The sequence below is a fragment of the Dryobates pubescens genome, chromosome 18 (genome assembly GCF_014839835.1).
Source record: "Dryobates pubescens isolate bDryPub1 chromosome 18, bDryPub1.pri, whole genome shotgun sequence".
In the NCBI taxonomy this organism is placed as follows: domain Eukaryota; kingdom Metazoa; phylum Chordata; class Aves; order Piciformes; family Picidae; genus Dryobates; species Dryobates pubescens.
In genome coordinates, this window is record NC_071629.1 from 11517638 (window position 1) to 11539064 (window position 21427).

The window sequence follows — 21427 nt, forward strand, 5'->3', positions numbered from 1 at the left end:
TATGCTGACATTAAACTGTATTCTGCTCAGCAAGGTCATGCAAACACATACTGCCATAAATTTATTACACTTTTGCTCATTTTGCTTTTCTCACTAGAGCTCAGTAAATATTACTGAATATAAAACTTACTCAGAAAGGTCGGATATACAGGAGGAGAAAGGGAGAAAGGAAATACATTTAGAGGAACAAAGATGCGGTTTGCACGACAGCAGTCACAAGAGGAGAACTGCTGCTCATGCAGATAGGTACTGCGTGTTCATCCTCATTTTTACAGTAGGTGACTGACAAAAGAGTTGTCCAAGATATGCTCATGTAAATTAAGATAAATCCAGCAAAAATAGGAAATAATTTCTTTTCTACCTTTCTCAGCTGAAATACAGGGATTTATTTTTTTCATACCATGCCCTTCCCTTCATGAATTCTGCATTTCCTTCCAGAGACCAAAAGATTAAAAAAAAAAAAGAAAGATATTTTATTGCATCCCCAAGTACAAAATGAGAAAAGAAACCACAGTGAGAGGAAATTACAAACATGTTTTCCAAGCAACACAGGGGAAAACCTCTGGGGGCACCTATTAAACAAAATTTCTAATATTTATTTTGTAAATCTATTTAAACTCTTCGTAACTAACTCCAATTGCACAGAAAACCCCACAAATTGGTCCAGATTCAGCATGCATGTGCACATACCTCTGATTTCTGCATTTTTTTTCATATACACATCTCCATATGTACAGTACAATCTCAGAAAAAAAACCACACCCAAAACCAAAACACACCACTCTGGCTGTTTTTCTGGACTAAACAGCAGAGTACCGGACTGCACCTTAGAACTTCTTTTTACTATGTCAACACTTGGGACGGTTTTAGCCTGTGCCTTTACAAAAGGACAGCTACTGAAACACTCTAGCTGAATATTTTGGCGTAAAAAGGAAAACAAAGATAACTCTAAATGAATTTCACTGGTAGATCAGTGGGAATGTAACTTTAGGATTTTTAGTTTTAGTTCAGTCTGTTGCAGTCTGAGTCTGGACAGCTGCTTCGTTTTTTTCTGTTCCTGGCAGTTCTGACCTTGGACTACCACAACACTACATGCATACTCATCTCTATTTATACACACATGTGCAGGAACTAATATGAAAACTGCCAAAGAATATTGAAAAAAAAATAAATTAAAACTTCATTCCAGCCTCTAGCTGAACAGAATAACTAAATTTATGTAGGACAATACACAATCCTTTGATTCCTACTAAAGTTATTAGCAACAATCAATTTATTTAGTTTCATTACCAGAAAGGACTAAAAGTATGCCCCAAAATGACATTAGAGACAACCACATCATCAGTGTCCTGATGGGACTTTTATTAAAAAATGAGAAAGTTTTTGTCTTGATTACAGCAGCACAAGTTGCAGTACTGTTTTTAATTCAACAGATGGTGAAACAGAGATCATTAATTTCATGCAAATATTTGAAAAGAAGAAAAAAAGTTGATATGTTCAAACTGAACTAAGTGCAAATGTTTTAAACAAGATTTTAAGTTGCTCTTTGATCAGAATTAAAAAACTTTACTTTCTAAGAGAAGTGCATGCCTGTTTCACAGGCCACTAAAAGACATCTGCAAAAAGAAAACTACATCCTTTTTACACCAGTGTTTCTGTGTTTAAGTTATGACAAGTGCTTACTCATTATTTACCTCTCTTGAACAATGCTGAAGTAAATCATGCAAGCCTTTTGCATGATACCAGAGATATAAAATTCTACAGTTAATCAAAGCACAAGTGAGCTTCCATTCATAAGACTTCGAATAAAAAATGATCAATAAAGTGAATTAATTAGAAAGTAACATACTCCTAAATGTCCACTTACTATGTTACCTGCATTTGCATTTCTGTAACTTTTATAGGTTAAAAAATTAACAATCTACTTCTAGGATGTTTTATTATCCAACCTGGTTTATTCTATTCTATTCTATTACATTATGCTGCTAAGAAAATCAGATGTGAATAATCTTTGCTTTCCAATCTAAAAGTACGAGGAATTCAAGTTTCTATGTATTTCTAAAACACCATCCACTTTCATCCTATTAAAATATTTAGAAGCAAGGAAGCTTTAAGCATGTCTGGCAAATACTTTGCTGCTTATATTGTTACCCAGACGAACTGTACACCTCTACCAGAGAGGGAAAACCATCAATATTGCAGAACTGTTAGAAAGCTTAACTAAAACCCTCAGATAAATCATGTAGTTAAGCACACTGGGCCATTTATCCCCTTACTTAGGTCACTTTAAGACCAATGTGTCTTCATTTGTTTGAATGGAAGCAATCTTAAGTGATGTATGAATTGGAGAGAAGAAGAGTGGCAAGTCCTTTGAGTAAAGAATTCTCCACTCAGAGAGAGAACTAAAATGCAAATAAATTTAAGGGAGCAGATAAAAATTAAAATAGATTAATCTTGGTGTAACTAAAATCAATTTTATTAACAGAAGTTTTTCAGAACAGTTCCTGAATCTGCAAGGATTTTTTCTCCATGTTTAAGATTACGCTAATTTTTCCTTCCATGGTAGCTTCTTAACCACAAACACTACATATTTTTGTGAGGACTCATTATCATCTGTGGAACACAGTAACAGTCTTGGCTCATACAATTGCACTTTTCTTGGCAGTTAAAAAATCATGTGTGAAGCTAAACCCCTTACCTTGATTAAGTCAGTGGCAACACTCAATCTGGCTTTTCAGATAGTACTGTTTTCAGTTACCAGAAAGAAAGACTAGGACTTCTGTAATAGCCTATTTCAGAGCATGATACTTAAGACAGTTCAGAATAAAACATTGTTAATCTTTCACATATTTTACAAAACTTAACATTTATGTCTCATTAATCACTGTGCTAACACTATCATTTGAATTTGCTGGCTTCATAATCTCATGATAAATTTCACAGCACCTGTTTATATTTTGATATGTGACTTTTGTAGGTCCTCAGACTATTTTTTTCCTGAGGTTACAGCTGGAAATGACTAGAACAACCTTACTCAGTGCTTACTGTTTTGTTACATTACTGGTGCTTGGGGGGGTGGTGGTTTTAAACATTATCTTATTTATTCCATGCTGTCTTTCCATCTGAGCTAAAGGTACCTCATCCACATGCAAAGCATTCCTAATGAGTGACAGCAGGAAACTGATTTTTGAGCAGCTCCCAATAAAACTGCAACTTTAAAAGGAGAATCCTAGATTTTAAATTGCATTCACAATTTATTTAACATAAACACCTAAAACCCAAAGTTTAGAAGTATCCGTGTCTCAGTCTCAAAAGCAAAACTAGCCCAAGCACTAAAGGAGTTTGGATACACCCACCCTGCTGTTCCTCCAGATACACAGCAATGTCATTGACTCACTGAGCTACTTCTTGACAGTTACTTCTTGACAGTTCTTTATTTTGAGAAGTACAAAATCTTCTGACAGATACATAATTGAGATACCCTGGGAAGAAATGTTACTCTGTTTCAGCATCTGCTCTATAAATGAAGATAAGTGCAACAGATTTGTAGTTCCAGAAATTAAGACAGTTCTTTGTTTCAAATGCAATGACAGAGAAGATACAGCACAAGTATGTGTGTTAAAACGGCTTGTAGGACAAGCGCAGATCATTCACTGGTTCCCATGGTCTGTAATACTTGCTTCATCACTCTTTATGTTTGTTCATATATTGGTTTTAATACACAACAGATCTTCTTGGTATCAGGCTGTGCCAGGGGAAGTTTAGGCTCGAGGTGAGGAGAAAGTTCGTCATAGAGAGAGTTGTTAGCCATTGGAAAGGGCTGCTCAGGGAGGTGGTGGAGTCACCATCCCGGGAGGTGTTCAAGAGGGGATTGGATGTGGCACTTTGTGCCATGGTTTAGTAGTCATGAAGTCTTGGGTGACAGGTTGGACTTGATGATCTTTGAGGTCTTTTCCAACCTTATTGATTCTATGATTCTATTAAGTGTTACTGGAAGAGGTTCTACTAATGTAGAGGAAGCGCATTTTACAGAAGTAATTTCAGACCTTGACAAACACAATTCTAAAATATACTAAGTCAAAAGTTTAGGCCTCTGCTGTAGATACTCCATTAGTATTGGGCCTAGGTTCCTGGAAGGACTACTCTGTCTCAGTTTCTGTTACCCTGTTTGGGTTACTCTCTCCTCCTGGCTTTTATTTCTATCATTTTTGGCATTTTACACTACAGAAAATTTGTGATTCGGAGAAGAGAATGGAAATTAGCATTGTCATTTGTATCTGTACACTGGCAAATGGACTGCTAAGCTTGTGTAACATTTGGAGAATGCTTTTTTTATTCCTTAGATGAGATTTGTTAGCAGGGGATTGGAAATGCACTGTGATCCTTCTCTTGTTGATTTCCTTTCTCAGTAGGTTTTTTTTTCCTCTCACTTTTCTCCTCTTTCAGATATTCACTTTTTAAATCAAAAGAATTACTTATGAGAATGAAACTATCTTTGATCACACAAGGCATTTTTTTCACTGAGATGATGGCAGATATTATGAGACTGAAAACAGCATTACAGGAATGGCAACAGCAGGTTGCAAGATTTTGTAAGATACTCGTGATCTAGGAAGGGAGCACCCACTTCAGCCATGTGGGAAAAGAGGCTCTTTGAACATTCAGTTTGCCTCCTGTATTTTGATTTGATGAGGGCAAGGAAAACTGCTCCCTCCACGACATTTTAAATGAAGCTACAAGCATACAGTTTCCTCACCAGTTATTCCAAGGAAAGACATTTCCAATTACTTGGCAAATCAAGAAAGAATATCCAGAGGGGGGCTGAATCTAAGTGCAGCTTTTTCTTTCTTAGCGTTTGCAGATCCTTCTCACAGAGTAGAAGGCTGCAGTCCAGGAAGCCAGAGAGAACTGCTCATTGCACTGTTGTTTTTTTTTCCTGGGAGACAGTAACATCACTGTGATTAGAAGATAACCAGCCAAACAAAGCACAGCACAGCACATCAGGAGCCCCTATTTCTGTAAGGAAATACAGGAAGAGACAATGCACTAAAGCTTTAGGAGTGTGGAGTCTCTTACTCTGCCTCATATGTAATTTTTTTTGGACAACATGAAGCTCATAAACACTCAGACCAGATGGTGTAACATGCAGCAGCAGGAGACGGAGCTTATTAGCTATCGCTTCCTTCCGCTACTATACAGCCCAGAAATTTGAAGGACCTTTAAATCACCCTCTGCTGAAAGCTGAGGCCGTTTTACGAGACAGTACTAGGGATACACACACACATCACATCTTCATTACATTTCAGGTCCCTGCTCTAAAGTATGCAGGTACAAAACATGCTTAAATTAGGTTCTCAGAATACTTTCTGTAATTAGGAAAATAATGCTGTGGACAACATTAAAAGTCTAAAATGCAAATGTCTGGCATTTGCAAAGAAGTGATACAAGATTCTAATAATATAAGGTCCAGCATCACATCTCTCCTCATTCATTCTTCACCTGCATCAGAGTCCAGGTAGAAGCCTGTGACCAGTGCTGTTCCCCAGGGATCAGTACTGGGTCCGGTTTTGTTCAGTATCTTCATTATGACCTGGATGAAGGGACTGAGTGCACCATTAGCAAATTCATTGATAATACAACACTGGGGTGGTGGTGGTGGCTGACATACTGAAAGGCTGTGCTGCCATCCATTGAGATCTGGACAGGCTGAAGAGCTGGCTAAAGGGCAACCTTATGAAGTTCAATAAAGACAAGTGTACAGTTCCTGCATCTGGGGAGGAATAACACCAGACACTGGTATAGACTAGGGCTTGTCCTGCTGTAAAGCAGATCCATGGAGAAAGACCTCAGAATATTAGTGGACAGGAAGTTATCCACGGGTCAGCAATGTGCCCTTATCATCAAGAGGGCCAATGGCATCCTGGTGTGCATTAAAAGTGTGCCCAGCAGGCCTAGGAAGGTTCTCCTCCCCATCTACTCTGCCCTAGTGAGACCACATTAAGAATACTGAGACTAGTTTTGTGCTCCCCAGTTCAAGAGAGACAAGGACCTACTGAAGACAGTCCAATGGAGAGCTATGAGGATGACTGAGGGACTTAAACATCTCTCCTGTGAAGAAAGACAGAGAGAACTGGGGCTGTTTAGTCTCAAGAAGAGAAGGCTATAAATAGCTGAGGAGTAGGTGTCAAGATGAAGATGCTACTCCCTTTTTTTGGTGCCCAGTGACAATGACAAGGAACAACAGGCACAAGCTGGAACACAGGAGGTTCCACCTCAACACAAGGAGACACTCCTTTACAGTGACAGAGCACCGGAACTCAGTTCCCAGAGAAGTTGTGGAGTCTCCTTCTCTGAAGACATTCGAAACCTGCCTGGACGCATTCCTATGTGGCCTGCCATAGATGATCCTGGGCATGGGGATTGGACTTGATCTCTGGAGGTTCCTTCCAATCCCTAACATTCTGTGATTCTATGATTTTAATAATGCAAAATACCTCAACAGTTTTGATAGGTGCTGGCATCAATTTCCTCTGGGAGGGCTCAGAAGACCACAGATTTGTGGTATGTTAGAGTATTCTTGCACTGTTACATGCAATGGTTTAAGCATAGAGGTTTATTTACTTTCACATGCCATTTAAAAATAAACCCATTGAAACAAAAGACACTATGGCCAGCCCAAATTCAACTCTCCATAGCCCTGATACAGATGCAAAGCAGATCTGCTGCCCTGAATGGATTTACCTAACTCTGAAATCAGAGCAGAATATGGCTATAGTGGGAAAAGCTTTTGCTACTTCACGGATGACAAAAAACCACCATGACATTTTCCTGACAGGACAATTTCCTACCAGTGCTTGTCAGCGTGCCTTATATTTATGTCTATGATGGTAACCAAAATTGTTTTTGACTGGTTACACGATGTTAAGAGTTACATGTGTTTAAATCTTCCTTTCTAGTAAGCTTAAATTTGCTGAACTTTAAAGCAGAGCAAAACAAGATGGCAATTTGTACACCCCACATACAATTTTTTCTTTCTAGAAAAACAAAGTGCTCGTCAGCAATGGAACATTTCTAATGCCTATGTATCCTCACCACTGCTAGAACATAACAGAGGGCAGAAATTGGAATGGGATGGCAACAGCACTAAGCTAAAAGAGAAATCCAGGATGAGACAGAAGTGCCCTAGGCTGAAGCGCACAGCTTTCTCACACTGACCCATGCCCCTTCATGAAGCCAATGGAGTTCATTCAAAGAAGATTCTGACCACTGAGCTGGATCTGTTACCTATTGCTCCTCAAGATAATTTTATATACTTTCTCTTAGAAAACATTTTATATGTTACAAATCTGCAGCTTTTGTCCTACAGAAACGTTTTCTTTACTTGGGCTGAAAGCAGAAAAGGTCACTTTGTGAAGCACTCCGAAATGTCATTTCCTAGAACACTAGAAACATTGACTTTTTCACATAGATTTACCAGAAAATATTTGTTGTTGGATCCTCCTGCTAGGAATAACTCCAGTTTGCCTTGCCTCTAATGCAGATCAGTATATTTATCTTGCCAGGAAATACATGTTTGTCTAACCAGAAATTACCGCCGTATGCTCATATTGTTAACGATCAATAAACTTTATCATGCCAATGACTCAATCCCAGATGATTATCCTATCAGGAATTCATTCCTCTAAACTAGTGTTTTCTACAAATCTATAATTAACCTAACAGCCATAAAGCTCTTTTGTACTGCCAGTATTTGTAGAGTACAGCTCCTCTCATATTTACTTTGGTGGAAACCATGAAAACTGTGGAAGAAAACAGCTCTAATGATGTAAACATGTCACAAATAAGCTAGAAGTGCTATCCATGTATGGTACAGATATAAAAACTTCTCTCCTGGCAGCCATGTCCATCAACCAATTTCCAAGCAAGAACAACATTTATGATAACTTCTGCCAATTCTACCCCATTTCTTTCAAGTACAAAACACCATGTTTACCAATTCTTCCAGGAATTAATTTACTATGCTTGCCAATATCCCCCAAGTATATGATATTGGGTCTGCCAGGAATTTATTTCCTAAGATGCTCTTGCCAGGATGAGATATTGCAGATTTACATATCTTCAGATAAACAGGAGTTTGAACATTCCACTGACTAAGGGAATGCATTTGAAGATGTGCACATTATGCGATTAGCGCTGCCTCTTCAGGAGTTGATGACGCTTTGCCAGGAGAATTTGCTAACTGCTCACATTGAGTTGTTAGGCCAGTAACACCTAGCTCAGCTAAAACAGTTTGCAGTGTTATTTGTTCAGTCTGGGATTGTCAGATAACTACAAGTTTCTAATGCAAATAACTCAGGAGGCACAATTTACCTTTGTGAGGGGCACTCTTTGTGAGGGGCATCATTAGTAGATCTCAAGAATAACACCTCAGAATCATTCCTTAATCAATACATGAATTCTGCACCTACTGCATGTGAGGGCTTTTTTCTTTCACATTCCTATCTACAAGACATGTCAAACTAACCAATGAATCGTTCCTCTTTGAGGAGTAAGATTCTAGACAGAATTTCAGGAATTGTAAGGGACACACAATTATTGAAGCAGTTAAGTATTCCACATTTGGGTTCTGTTGTCAGTCTTTAAAAGAAAAATCACTGTAATTTGCATGATCACATGGCCTGTCAAAGAAAACTGACACAAAAAATATTTTGCAAAATACTAACTGTGCTACTCAGTCCTGTAGGTTGTATTTGGGAGCTTTTAAAAGGTTTCCTTCGAGTTCCTGCCCTGTGGTTTATACAGATTGTCTCTATTTGCAAACACATAAATACCCACCTGTAATGAGCTTACATAATCTCAGATTTCAGCCAAAACTTCTCATAGAAATAAATCCTCAATATTGATAGTAACAATGAAATAGTCAAACTGCTCGTAACAAAAAAGCTTCACAGAAACTGCTAAGATATATCAGTATTTTGAGCAATAAATCACACTTTACTCTGAAGCTGTTTACTAAATTCAGATGACTCTCAGTGTAATTTATATAACCTACCACGCTTAAGCAGCCAATATAAATTCCTCCAGTTTCTATAAACATCCAAATTGGTGATTCATTTCATAAAACTGACTAGATCAGAACAGATACCCTGACACTTGTTCTAAGCTTCTCTATTATTTTTTGTATTCTAAAAAAATTGTCTTCTCTCATTCCATCTTTAGAACTCCTGTGACTGCTCTCTCACCCTTCACCATAATCGCTTCATTCATGGCTGCTACTATATGTCTGTTTTCTTGTCTGTTCTCACGACTTCCATGGATAAAGCTCATGGATTTTATCCTCACTGTGCAATCCATTCATTCATCACACGTTATGTACAGGGCATTGTTTCAGTTGTGGCTAGTAGCTGGAAAAGAATATTATGGCACTACCTGGGGATACAGCTGTGGATGTCCCTTGAGCTTTAATAGATGGGTTGGTTCGTTTAACGCCACTGTCGTAAGCAATGGCACGGTACAGTGCTCTCTATGCAGAACAATCCTCCTTGAAAAGAGGGATTTGGGGTTTGATTTTTATATTTTTTAACATTTACAAAATGTACTCTGTTAAAGATTCTGATGAGGAATTTTATAAATGAATGGATTTAAAATTCCATCTCCAATTTTATAGACTCATGTCAGATTTAGACTCTAAAAATTAACCTGATTTTCTTCTGGTATTGACTGATTAACTACCAGGAATCGCCAAGAAATCTCCAATTCCCAGGCTCCATACCATGAAGCCTGGTGTCCTTTTGGAAATAACACATTAAGATGCAATCAAATCAAACTCTGGCTGAAATATTAAATTTTCCACTCAGCTTTACGAACTTTTTTCTGCTCTTTTTTGAGTTTTGAGCTCAAACATTTTTTAAAAAGTGCAAATCTTTGCTGCTTGCCAGGCCAAACATTCAGGTTCAATTTGTTGCAGAGGAAAACTGTGATTTAAATCACTAGAAAGACCAAACTGAATTTGTCACAGGAGAAAACTATGATTTCTAGTACAAGTAAAGTTCACCTCCATCGGTACAAACCAGTACACAAGTGTATTTTTTTAAAACGCTTCTATGCTCAATAACTCAAGAAAGCAAGCAGGTTATATTAAACAATTGTATACTGACTTAAGACAATTCAGGAAAGAATATACCTAGAGTATTCAAGTACTGCCCTGCCTACTGATGAACCACTTCAGGGGCTTAAGTGATTTTCTATGAATGTGGATATCAAGTCTCATTCTGCAGTTTAAGGGCATACAAGACTATAACTTCCTAGAAGAAAAATAACAATGCTCATAAAACAGAAGATCTGCAAATTCAATCTCTCATAACAATTAATTTGAATGCAAAAATTTGGGGCATGTATTTCCAGTAACACCATCTTACAACATGAGTGTAAAGTACCTGTTCACTTGTGCAAGCAGAAATCTGATTCCTAACAGGCCAGTCCTGTGTAAGCGAGGTAAATTCATGCCTGACAACTTCCTGCAGAAACACACACTGATTTGATAATTTCTCCAAAATTATTAATGCAATTGCTTTCAGAGGCACTGTTCTGGAAGAGTAAATTCAACCTATGACACACAGGCTGGTTTCTTATGCCTACAATAGAATGACTGCAACCCTTTTACATGTGTCTAAGCCAGTGATGCTACAGCTAACATGAATGCCAAGTGCAGAAAGGCTTTGCAAATACAGGGAGTTTTTCAGAGGCCTAGGTCAATGCAGAGGTTATGCTTTCATAGCCTGAGTTATCAGCAATGAGGTAGTTGCTTTAAGTAGATCTACAAGTACATTTATGCCGTCTCCGGTTACCCCAATACAGTCATATCTTAAGTTACCCAAACTCTCATAGCATGCTCAACAAGAAGTAATTTAAAATGAATCAAACTAAAGTTTTCTATACAATACTATCTTGATATCTGTTCATGGCCTTTTCATGTCCAGTGCTGTAGTTTTGCAGCTCGTTGGAGGGAATGCATGTATGTGGATTAAAGCTATCTCTGTCAGGTAGGTATTATTGCTCCCATGAATCCTAGGTACTTTCAGATAACATCAGTATTATGAAAGGAACTTGATGCAGAATATCTGCAGTAAACTCAAAAAAGCTGTAAAAGTGATGGAGCACAGCTATTCTAATTTTTGCATTAATTTACACATCAGAGGAGACAAGTCTTCCAGCTTCAAAAAGTCTTTTTTTTTTTTTCTCTTGTGAAAAAAGAACCTATTTTGATATTCAGATTGGAGAAGGCTTTCTTGAGTGAGTGGTGAGGGACTGATTTGCTTTGTTTGAAGGATATTTTCCTTGGGGTTTTTTTGTGTGTTTGTTTGGTTGTTTTTTTATAGTAAGTATCTAAATTTTTAGCTCAGAAGCATTGGCTACACTATAATGGATCAATCCAACCACATCTCTGAAGAGCAGAGAGTGACTGCCCCAGCTGCTCTTTAGGACAGGACTCTTGCCACTTCTGACATGCACTTTGATACCTGCTTCATGATCCTGCACAAATTTATGACAGATTTAAAGAACAGAAAAGCCACTTGTCTGTACAAATTGTGCTAAAATCCACCACATGGGATTCTACAGACAGCACTCTTTCAGGGAATGCTGCTTGTCTCCTTCCATTTCTTTAGTCTTTAACCAAACAGAAGCTTTTGCTCATCTTAGCTCAACCATCATAAGCTCTCAAATATTTGTCCTAGACTTCTGACTATGTAATGCAAAAGGCTAAAAAACCCTTAACTGATGGCTTTTTTGTTATAAGACACTAATTATCTTCAGTACATGACTTGCTTATTTGCATGATTAGAAGCTTTTTTAAGAAAACAGTTCCATCTGAATTAATTCACAGCCTTTGTGAGCACACACAGAGACAGTCTGCATCAACACTGATATTATACCAAAATGTACACAACATACACAAAGGTAATAAATACATAGTCAATGTTAGTGAGAGGAGTAGCTACTACTGAAGAAATACTTATCTATAGTTACCATGTGATGGTCTCCAGAATACCAGTCAGTCCAGCCTGCTAGAAAAGCAATTTTACTTAAAAGAAAAAACAAACAATTAAATCCCTAAATTTCTGATATTATGGTATGACTAAATCTAGGTTAAAAGTGAATCATCTTCACAAGTCTTTAAAAACAAGCGTGTGCTTGTCTGCTGAGAAAATTATATTGTTTCATAGTAAGTAATCAGAAAGTAATAACCATAATTAGTAGATAAATAAACAATTTACCTTGTGTGGGCTGGTCGATGTTTTTCCTTTTTCTGCTATGACTGTTGTAATTAAGTCTTAGCTCTTGGCTATACTCATTCAGAGTTTCTCTTGAGTCGTAAGATTGCCTTTGCTTTCCCCCATCTTCACTTTCATCTGAAGAACTTGTGTAAGTTAAATCCACTTCATGTTTAACTTTTGACAGTGGCTGGTAGGGTTTGCAGTCCATCTGCTCCATCTCTGATTAAATAGGCTCAAAGTCATGAAAACAAGCAACTGGAACTCCTTAAGGAAATACTCCTAGAAAAAAAACCAAACATACACAAATAACAATAATTTATCATATATCTCATACATAAGCTTAACTCACAAAGACCCAATTGTATTTTCAGTTGATATAGGTCAGTTACATTTTATTACCAATACTGTAATCCAGGAAAGAATCTGAACATGTCTTATCTTACTATTTTGCTTTTTTAAAAATAACATGAAGATATCAGCAACTTGAGGGGGAAAAAAGAAAAGAAGAAACCCAAATCTTAGGCATTCTCCCCACACCAGGCAATAACCCTGCCTTATGCACAAAATATATTACAAGACATACATTACATTTGGTATTAAAACCAAGATGGAATAGTTACTTCTTCTCTAGAGGGATGCATATCCATCTTAAGTGGAAGAACATATTACATCTCCTAAAATAAGAAGCCAAGAAAACAAAGCTCACTCGTCTAAAGTATTTCTCTGTAATTTAAATTATACTTAATCCAGAGTAACAGACTTCACACTATAGAAAACCACCAGACTTAGTACAAATGAAAACACACCACACTGTTACTCCTCAAGAGCATACAATGGTTCGTTTTCCTTTTAGACTGTGTGGACATTGCAAGAGGAAGAAACTTCTACCCTGCAGTACAACCTCCTGTCTAAACTCATACCAACATGGGGGGCTATACTGACCCTCAAGGCAACCTTCCAAACTGCAGCTTGCAGTTTTGCATATACCCAAAATGACTTTCAAATCCAGTATCATTTAGTGGGTTGCAGCCACACACATAACTAGTGCATTTGCCCTGTAGCCTTCCCTTCATAAAGCTGTTTCCATCATTAATTCTAACTCTGTGACAAAATAATGGGGGTTGTGGCACACCTTACACAGCAGCACACTTCCACAAACAGAGCTTTGGTAAAACAAATTTGGGTTTGGTTTTTCAAGATTAACAGACTGAGAAAGAGAAATGGAACAGAAAAAGGGAGCTGTGAATATTATTGCTGGAAGACCAAAACCATAGAAGCTAAAAGAGATGTTGCTTAATTAAAAAGCAATTGCTCACAGCTTCTTAATGATTTTAAGGTCAAGCAGCAGAGGGAAGTATGTTTAATACCCAGTTTGATATCAGCCCATCGCTCATGTGCAACAAGGACTTTTAACCCCATATAGTGCCAGCTAGGAGCATGCAATATCAATCTCCAAAAGCAACCACAGAAAAAGTGAAAACACACAAAAGGCAAACATAAAAAGCCCCACAGAAAGCACTTCCTTTTAGGGGGCTGTAAAGGAGAAATGAACTTTTAAATTTGTCTGAATTTTGTGAAACAAAACACTGTGCTCCAGGACCACCTTACTGAACCAGAGTAGGAAACACTGCCCATGGCCTGAAGAGAAAATAAGGCTTCTATCATAGTAATGGAAGAAGAAAACCCAGGCCCACAGAAGTGATGGATAGATGGATGGCAGGGAGGGAAATAGACCACAACAGCAGAAAGTGAACACCATGGAGTGCATGCTTTCTCTTCCCCACATTTCCCTACATTGTTTTGCTTGAAATACAAAATCTCAGTTTCATCCAGTCATTTAACCTGAGATTGAATACCTCTTCAGAAACAAACAGCACCTGGATAAAGAGCTCTAGCGTTAAAAGAAAAAAATATAAAACTATGCAGTTCACATCATCTACTCAACAAACTGGGCCTGAAAGCACTCAAGTCAATAAAAAAACTCTTCAAGGGAGAGGACTAAAAAGACAAACTAAGGAGCTGTCAGTCTGCCTGAGACCAAGGCAAGCTGACAAGTGTGTCTTGGGGCTTCAGGAATGAGCATGAGTTTTTGTGCTCTGGATTGATTGCACCACATTGAGTTGGTTTCAAGATGCTCCTGCACACAAGTTACTAATAAGCACTATTCACTTCTCAACAGCTATTTGCCTAAGTAATTTACTGTTATTTGCCAACATTGCCTATTGGTGCCTATGAAGTTCAGTACTTACTTGATAAGCTGTTTTAACAGCCTGATCTGTGACAGAATAAGCAAAGGTGCTGTGACTTACAAGAACAGTGCTGGCTTAAAGGATTACCTGAAGACTCTGTAGAAATGGTTACTGACAGGAAAAAGCCTTCCTATACATCCTTTCTGACAGAACAAATGGAGAGGATGCTACAAAAGACAGAGGAAAATGAGGAGAAATTAAGGGCCTCTACCAAGAAGATGCAGTAGACCAAAAATAAATTTTGCCATGAAGGCACCAATTGCAAACAGGCTCATGGTAAATCTCACTTCCAAAAGTACAAAACAATGAACCTGACAAATTTAGCTCATTACTGGAAAAATTAATAGTATGCTTATGCACCTTGACTCACAGAGAAGAAGAAATACACAGGAGTTCCTCCTAAAAGATAACCTTTGCTGCACATCTATTTGGTGGGAGGTTTCAGTGGTGACTTCGGTGTGCTTTTTTAAAACAAGTAACAAAAATTTATTGTTTGTTGCATAAATTTGCAGAGAGACCTGTAAAACTCTGGTTGCAGAAAACCAACTACTTAACAAAGAACTACATTTCCTCTTTCAAAACAAGGTTTGATAACTGAAGTCTCTGCCTTTTGGGAGAACACTTTGTAGCAGAAATATATTTAATGATACTAAATCAAATTATATATTTATATATTAAATTCTAGTATAGTAAACAAACTTAAACTTCCTTCCACACATGGATTGAACTTGTGCTTCCATTATTTTTCCTTAGTGCATTAGTGTCTCATAAGCGCTCAGCTACTTGGCCTGACATGAAAGCAGGTGATAAATCTTTTGCAAAAGCTGGAAAAATACTTAATAAAATTTCTCATGAAAAAAATACTATCATGAATCAGGAATATATGATTGAAAACAGATCAAATCTTCAAGCTTTTCTACAGTAAGAGATTCAGTTAAATTTAACAAATGATGATCTGTTGTAACTGGAAGTTAAACACTGACAATCAAACACTTTAGCACTATTTCATATTTTGTTTGGAAAAAGACAATCCAATAAGCAACTCAAAATGCTGGAATAGGGCAGGACTAAAGAGAATATTGCCTGAGTGTTTACACAAGTGATTTCAAATAGCTGGCCTTCAAGTAACTAAGCAAAACATCCAGACGATCAATATCAAGTTGACCTTGTCAGCAAAATGATAAAGTCTCATAAAAGCTTACAGTCCCTGTAAGTGACCTTTGTGTGAGTGTCTTGATGCTCTCTTCCTCACCTTAAATAGCACTTTTTTGACCTATCACTGTTCTGTCATTAAAGGGTTTCACAAAATACTTTAAAAAATTATAACATACATAAATAGTGTATGTATACTCTACATATAAATACATGAAAGAGATAGTTAGGCACTAAACAGCAAGTAATTCTTGATCATACTTTAAAACCAGTATTAAGCAGAGTTTATAGTTAGGTTTGTGGAGGAAAAGGCAGCTAATTATTGCACTTTTGCAAATTAAAAAAAAAAAAAGTCAAAAAGCTCCATTCCCATTTGTTGGGAAAGCACCTTATAAGCAACAGAATGAATACAGGTATGTATAGGAATTTATATTTTTAATGTATGATTTATGTTACTCCTAAAATGCAAGTTGTAAGTGTTATTAGAAACTATTTTCACAGTTCCCATCAAAACCCTCTTAACATCATTTTCTTGTTCTGCTCAGATCAGAATCCTGCTTGCATTGGGGCACAGTAACATTGGATAACTGGCTTATGAGAGAGCCGGCCATGAGGCTGTTTGCAGAGAATGTATCCAGCAACAGGTATTTTATAAGAAAATTCACTGTAGGAGTTTATACTGAAGAAAGGCTTTGTACTCAATATATTGCTGCCACAGAGATCACATTATTTAATAGTTCTTTGCAGAAATTCTTATGAGGCTTCTCTGAGAGGGTGCCCATTTAATGAGCAAATTTCCATACTGATTACCCACCATTAAGCCCATCAAGCCACCAGTGACATGCTCAACTGGTTACCAGTAAGTCCAGACACATTTAAAGTGGTTGTGATATGGATGATAATATGTATCACACCCTAAACAGAGTCCTCCAGAAGCATACAAGAATAAAAATGTCAAGACCTGTAGTCTTCTTTAGCCTCAACTAAGCATTATCTCCAATACTCAGATATTCCAAAATACATAAAATTAAAATCAATTGTAGTTACAATGCAAAAATATAACCAGGAAACAGCCCTTGTCTGCAGATATTAAAAACCCAGATTCAGAAGGCATCCTCCTGCAATCCCATTTTTCATTCTCAACTACCAACCCCCAGCTCCACATTTGCTCAATTCTCTCCTGTATTCTTTTTCTTTCAACATATACCCTTATCTGAAAGCTCCCACTTGCTTATTACCTTTTCAGACCACTGGTTTCTGAAAATGAACTACTAAGCAGGTATTTCAGCTATGGATTGCTGAAGGCAAAAAGAACAGCACCTTTATGCTTTAGTCTTTTCTGAAATACAAAACTGTAAAATATGAAAGGCAAAACAAAGCAGACAATCCTGATTTAAACCTTTGAAAAATGTGATACCAACAACAACAAAAAGGAGAGAAAAAAAAAAAAAGGAAAAATATTCTGACCTTGTACATACCTTCACAACTATATCCTTCAAATATTTGTTTAGATAGTCTTATTTCTGTTCTAGTTCATCTTTAGAGTTCTCTGTTTTACAGAACAGTCATACACAGTGAGAAAGATACCAGCTGAGCAGCAGTAGAGCAGGGACAAATTATGTTTCTAGATGATGGCATGGAATTAGATAGCACCATAAAGAAATACAGAAAGTCTGCGGGATGGAAGCAGATAATGCTTGCCACTGGGAGGTAACAACCTCCTTCTAAAACCAAGAAGAGTAATGGAAAGCAATCCCTAGGAGAGTGGCTGAGAAGAGAAAAGAAAACAAAAAAGACAAACCCAAGAAGCAAAATTCACAAGAACGTTTTCTGTGGCTCATGAAACATCAACAGATTTTAGAAGACAGCATAATGAAGTATGGATCAGTAGGTACAGCATGCCCAGCATATCTCTGTATGAGTGAGACTGCGAAATACTGAGATACTGTGTTATTGCTGCAAGTGGACTATGTAGTACCTCTCGGGGAGAGCAGATGTACAGATAAAAGAAAACAATGTGAGGTTTTACATATCTTTCTAAACCAGAGACGTAAATGCAAAATGCAGGTTTCAGGGCCATTCCATGGGTTCACCACACTCCCCAGAGGATGTGCTGTTTTTCACCTCTGGAGGGATTGCACTTGCCCATACATTTATAACTGTCATTGTGATAGATGCGACCGTATTAAAGTTCATTTTCGCATTTAATGATTAGTCGGTCTAATTTGATTCTAGTACACACAGTAATTCCAAGTATTGCCTATTTAATCCAAAGTTTCAGAGAGAAAGCACCGCAGAATAAATGTTAAAGAAAGTCAGGTTGTTGCAGTATTTTGTGGCATATGGCAAGACTGAAAGTGAGCAGGAAAACATACGTTATGTCAGCTACTCAACTGTGATACAGAATTCTTGGCCAACACGTGCCCTTCACTTTACTTGGAAAATTGCCACTGACTGTAAAAATCACACAATTCCCTAATGTTTCTTTTGGAAACCCATAATTTGGTGAACATAAGTAATGGAGATTCAAGCACAATAGATCGTGCTTTACTGCGGTGGGACAAAGTAGATCCCTGCTTCAGGGTGATATATCCTGGACAGTTTCAGAACACCTCCTAAACTCTAAGTCTTTCTGAAGAATTGTACTCTTAAGAAATACAGTTCCTAATTATATTGCAGGATAACTCCTGCTGTGGACTTTTAATTTCAAATAATAAAACCACTGTGAAAAGTATCCTGGTGTCTCAACGCTTCAACTAGGAATCCTGCAGAACATGGAAAAGTCTGGGCTTAAGTAAAACTAGCCAAGGGTTTCACATCTACAGATCTGGTACAGAACACATGGGCACATCATCTAATGTCTTTACAACAAAATTCCTAACTGTATGGCAGGGACAATATAGGGAAAGAGGTGAAGGAAATGTGGCCTATATAAGACTGTAGGTTGAGACTGCAGGATCAATATTCCCAGAAGCTGTTTTTATACTCCAGGGAAGATGTATGGTCAAAGCTGTATTTTTTCAGTAAAGGACCTCATAAAAAGAGAACAGAATTGAACAAAGGGATGTTCCCTCTCACAATGAAGTATGCCTGGGACAATTAAGCTTCAGGTCTTTTCCAAAACATACTAGGAACTCTGCTGCATTAAATATGCCCAGATGCAGTGTTAAAATGAATGGCAGTGCAAGCTCAGGTTGCTTTCCACCATTATGATTACTGCTTTGGTGAAAAGAGTGTAATTTTACATCTTAAAAACCTAAAATTAGGGACTCCAATTAGTAACCAAGTTCTGTGAAAATACAGTTTAATCTTGGACTCTTCTACACTAAAGAGGTAAACAATACCACAATGGGGTTTTATATATATCCACTACAGAAGTGCTATCATTTACCTAACAATATAATACAACAGTGAAGCACACACCTACTTACGTGTATGGACATAGGAAAAATGGAATCTTCAATTCATCTAGGAGTGAGCAAGAGCTGTCCTTTGGATGGTATGCTGGTTTAAAAGATATCAACACATAACAAGCATCGAATTCATTCATATGTGACAAGGAAACTGAATCGTGCTTTGGCTATTTGTTGACAAAGCAAATTGTACAGCCATCAAATTGAGATAATTATTGCTGTGTCTCTCTTCCAACTGTGTGCTTAATTAAGAAGACCCAGTAAGACCTAATTAGCAACAATGTAATTTTTAAAATCCAATTTAGTTGCTCAGAGATTACAAAAATTGAAAATAACATGTTCCATTTAGATGTTATTAATTTGGGGGGGATACCAATTTCACTTTTGTAACACAATAAGGTTAGCACATGAGAATAATGTACAACACATCAATACCATTGAACATCTTAAGAACAGTTCAGGTATTAGATTGTCACTGACACTGGGATGCTTTGGCAATGGCTGACAATTTTGTCTGCATTTCACTTTTCCTGTTTCTAATTTGAATAAAGGTAGAAATCTTTACTGAACAAAGTAGATTTATTTACTAGTGTGTGTATGAACCACCAAAGCATTATAACAGGTCTAAGTACCATCACTCTTGATAAGACAAAACATTTGATCAGTTGGTATCACAAAGAACTTCTCTTTTTTTTTTTTTTTTTTTTCCTCCCTTTAACCTTAATCTTCTGTTTTTATTCTCCTAAGACAGATCCCACAGGATATTTTCACAGATCTCAGGGGGCCTTGGCATTTTCTTTCCCACTTGCAAAACCGAACAACTGCACCTAATGAAAAATACATGAGGCAAAACACTGACACCAGCTCGCCACCATGCTAATGGGACACGTTATCTTAAGTATTATCAGAATCTCTCCAGTATTGTCCACTCCTTAGCTCTGCTGTGGCTTTTCCACAGATTTATGAGCTTTTGGGGTTCATTTATTTTTTACTACAACTTCTAGGATTCCTAGAAGCAGCATTGATTCAGCAACATGTTTATTTCCAGTACAGGCTCAAAATGTTGGTGCACTTACAGTAGGCATATGATCTATAGTTTCATGGCTGGCAGGTATACAGGTATTCAAACAAGTTATCACAGCAGTGTGGAAGGGCTTTTAGGAAGCCACCATTATTTACTACACAGTGAATTTTTCAGGTTTTTTTCCCAAAAATACTTTTCTTAACTTTTGCTCTCCTAACTCTAGCAAGAAATACATCCATTATTATGCAGTTTTGACATCACCTACTAAGTTAAAAAGCCTTTCAGGCATTTGAAGCACTTTTTGCAAGAAGATCCGAGTACTGCCTGACCACAAGAGCAACACCTGCATCACCTTCATTTGAAGTCACTCAGGTTGCTATTTGTGTGCCTGACACCATCATGCCTGAGAACTGATCTCACTGTTCCTTTTCTTCTTGCTTTGATGACTGTCAATGTATTCAGTGTCTTCAAGTGCCATTGTTCTGACAAGCAGACCCTCCCCATGGACTTGTACTATACCTTGTGACTCCCAGAACTGCTATTATTTGAGCTGGTGTCAGATTGATTTTCTTTCTGTTCATGATAGTGCTATGATCTTGCAGGGTTGAAATTACTGCTGGTCTATGCCTTGATACAACCCCTTGAGAACTAGCTTGTATCAGCATGTCACCTATGAAAAGGTACATCTGAATCCTTGGAGATCTTTCTAGTGGAACCTTTGATCTCATTTCAATAGAAAATCCTTTGTAATGGATGTTTGCCAGAAATTCTTCTGCTTCTGTACCAAGTGTCTTCTGTAGTGCAAACTGGAAGTATATTATGCATCTGTCCATTTTTACCAGTCTGTGGAAGCCTTCTTGGCAGAGATTAAAATTCTCTATCCACAACCTTAGGGTTTTCACAAATGGATGATACCATTTTCTTTAGAACTCCACAAAGACCACACTAGTTGTGGTGGCACTGAAGAGTAGAAATATTCCCTAGCATTATGCTTAAAGGCTCACCTACAAAAGGTAGTGCAACATACTAACTCACACATGTGGAATAGTAATCTTTTATAACAGGGCCTACTTTCAATTGGAACAGGGAATAATTTCTTCTTGTTTAAGTGTTATTCATATTTTCATATTCTGCATATTGGCATCACAGGCAGGTTTTGCACTCTCTTTACGAGTAGCCTCTTGTCAATGTCTTTGTGAGCAATCTTCCCATAAAAATGTAGAATCTCTTCTGCAAAAATACACTAACAGTTACAGAATTGGTTGGAAAAGACCTTGAAGGTCATCAAATCCAACCATTAACCAGACAGAATTC

The 21427-nt window shown here is 37.5% G+C and overlaps 1 protein-coding gene across 1 annotated transcript in view; it reads right to left on the reverse strand.

The window, feature by feature from the left end:
* Positions 1-21427, reverse strand: part of TENM1 (teneurin transmembrane protein 1) — a 329411-nt gene that overhangs the window by 234918 nt on the left and 73066 nt on the right. The window contains exon 2 of the mRNA XM_054169769.1: positions 12276-12554. Coding sequence (XP_054025744.1) covers positions 12276-12492 — 217 coding nt within the window. The 5' untranslated portion in view covers positions 12493-12554. The remainder of the gene's footprint in view (positions 1-12275; positions 12555-21427) is intronic.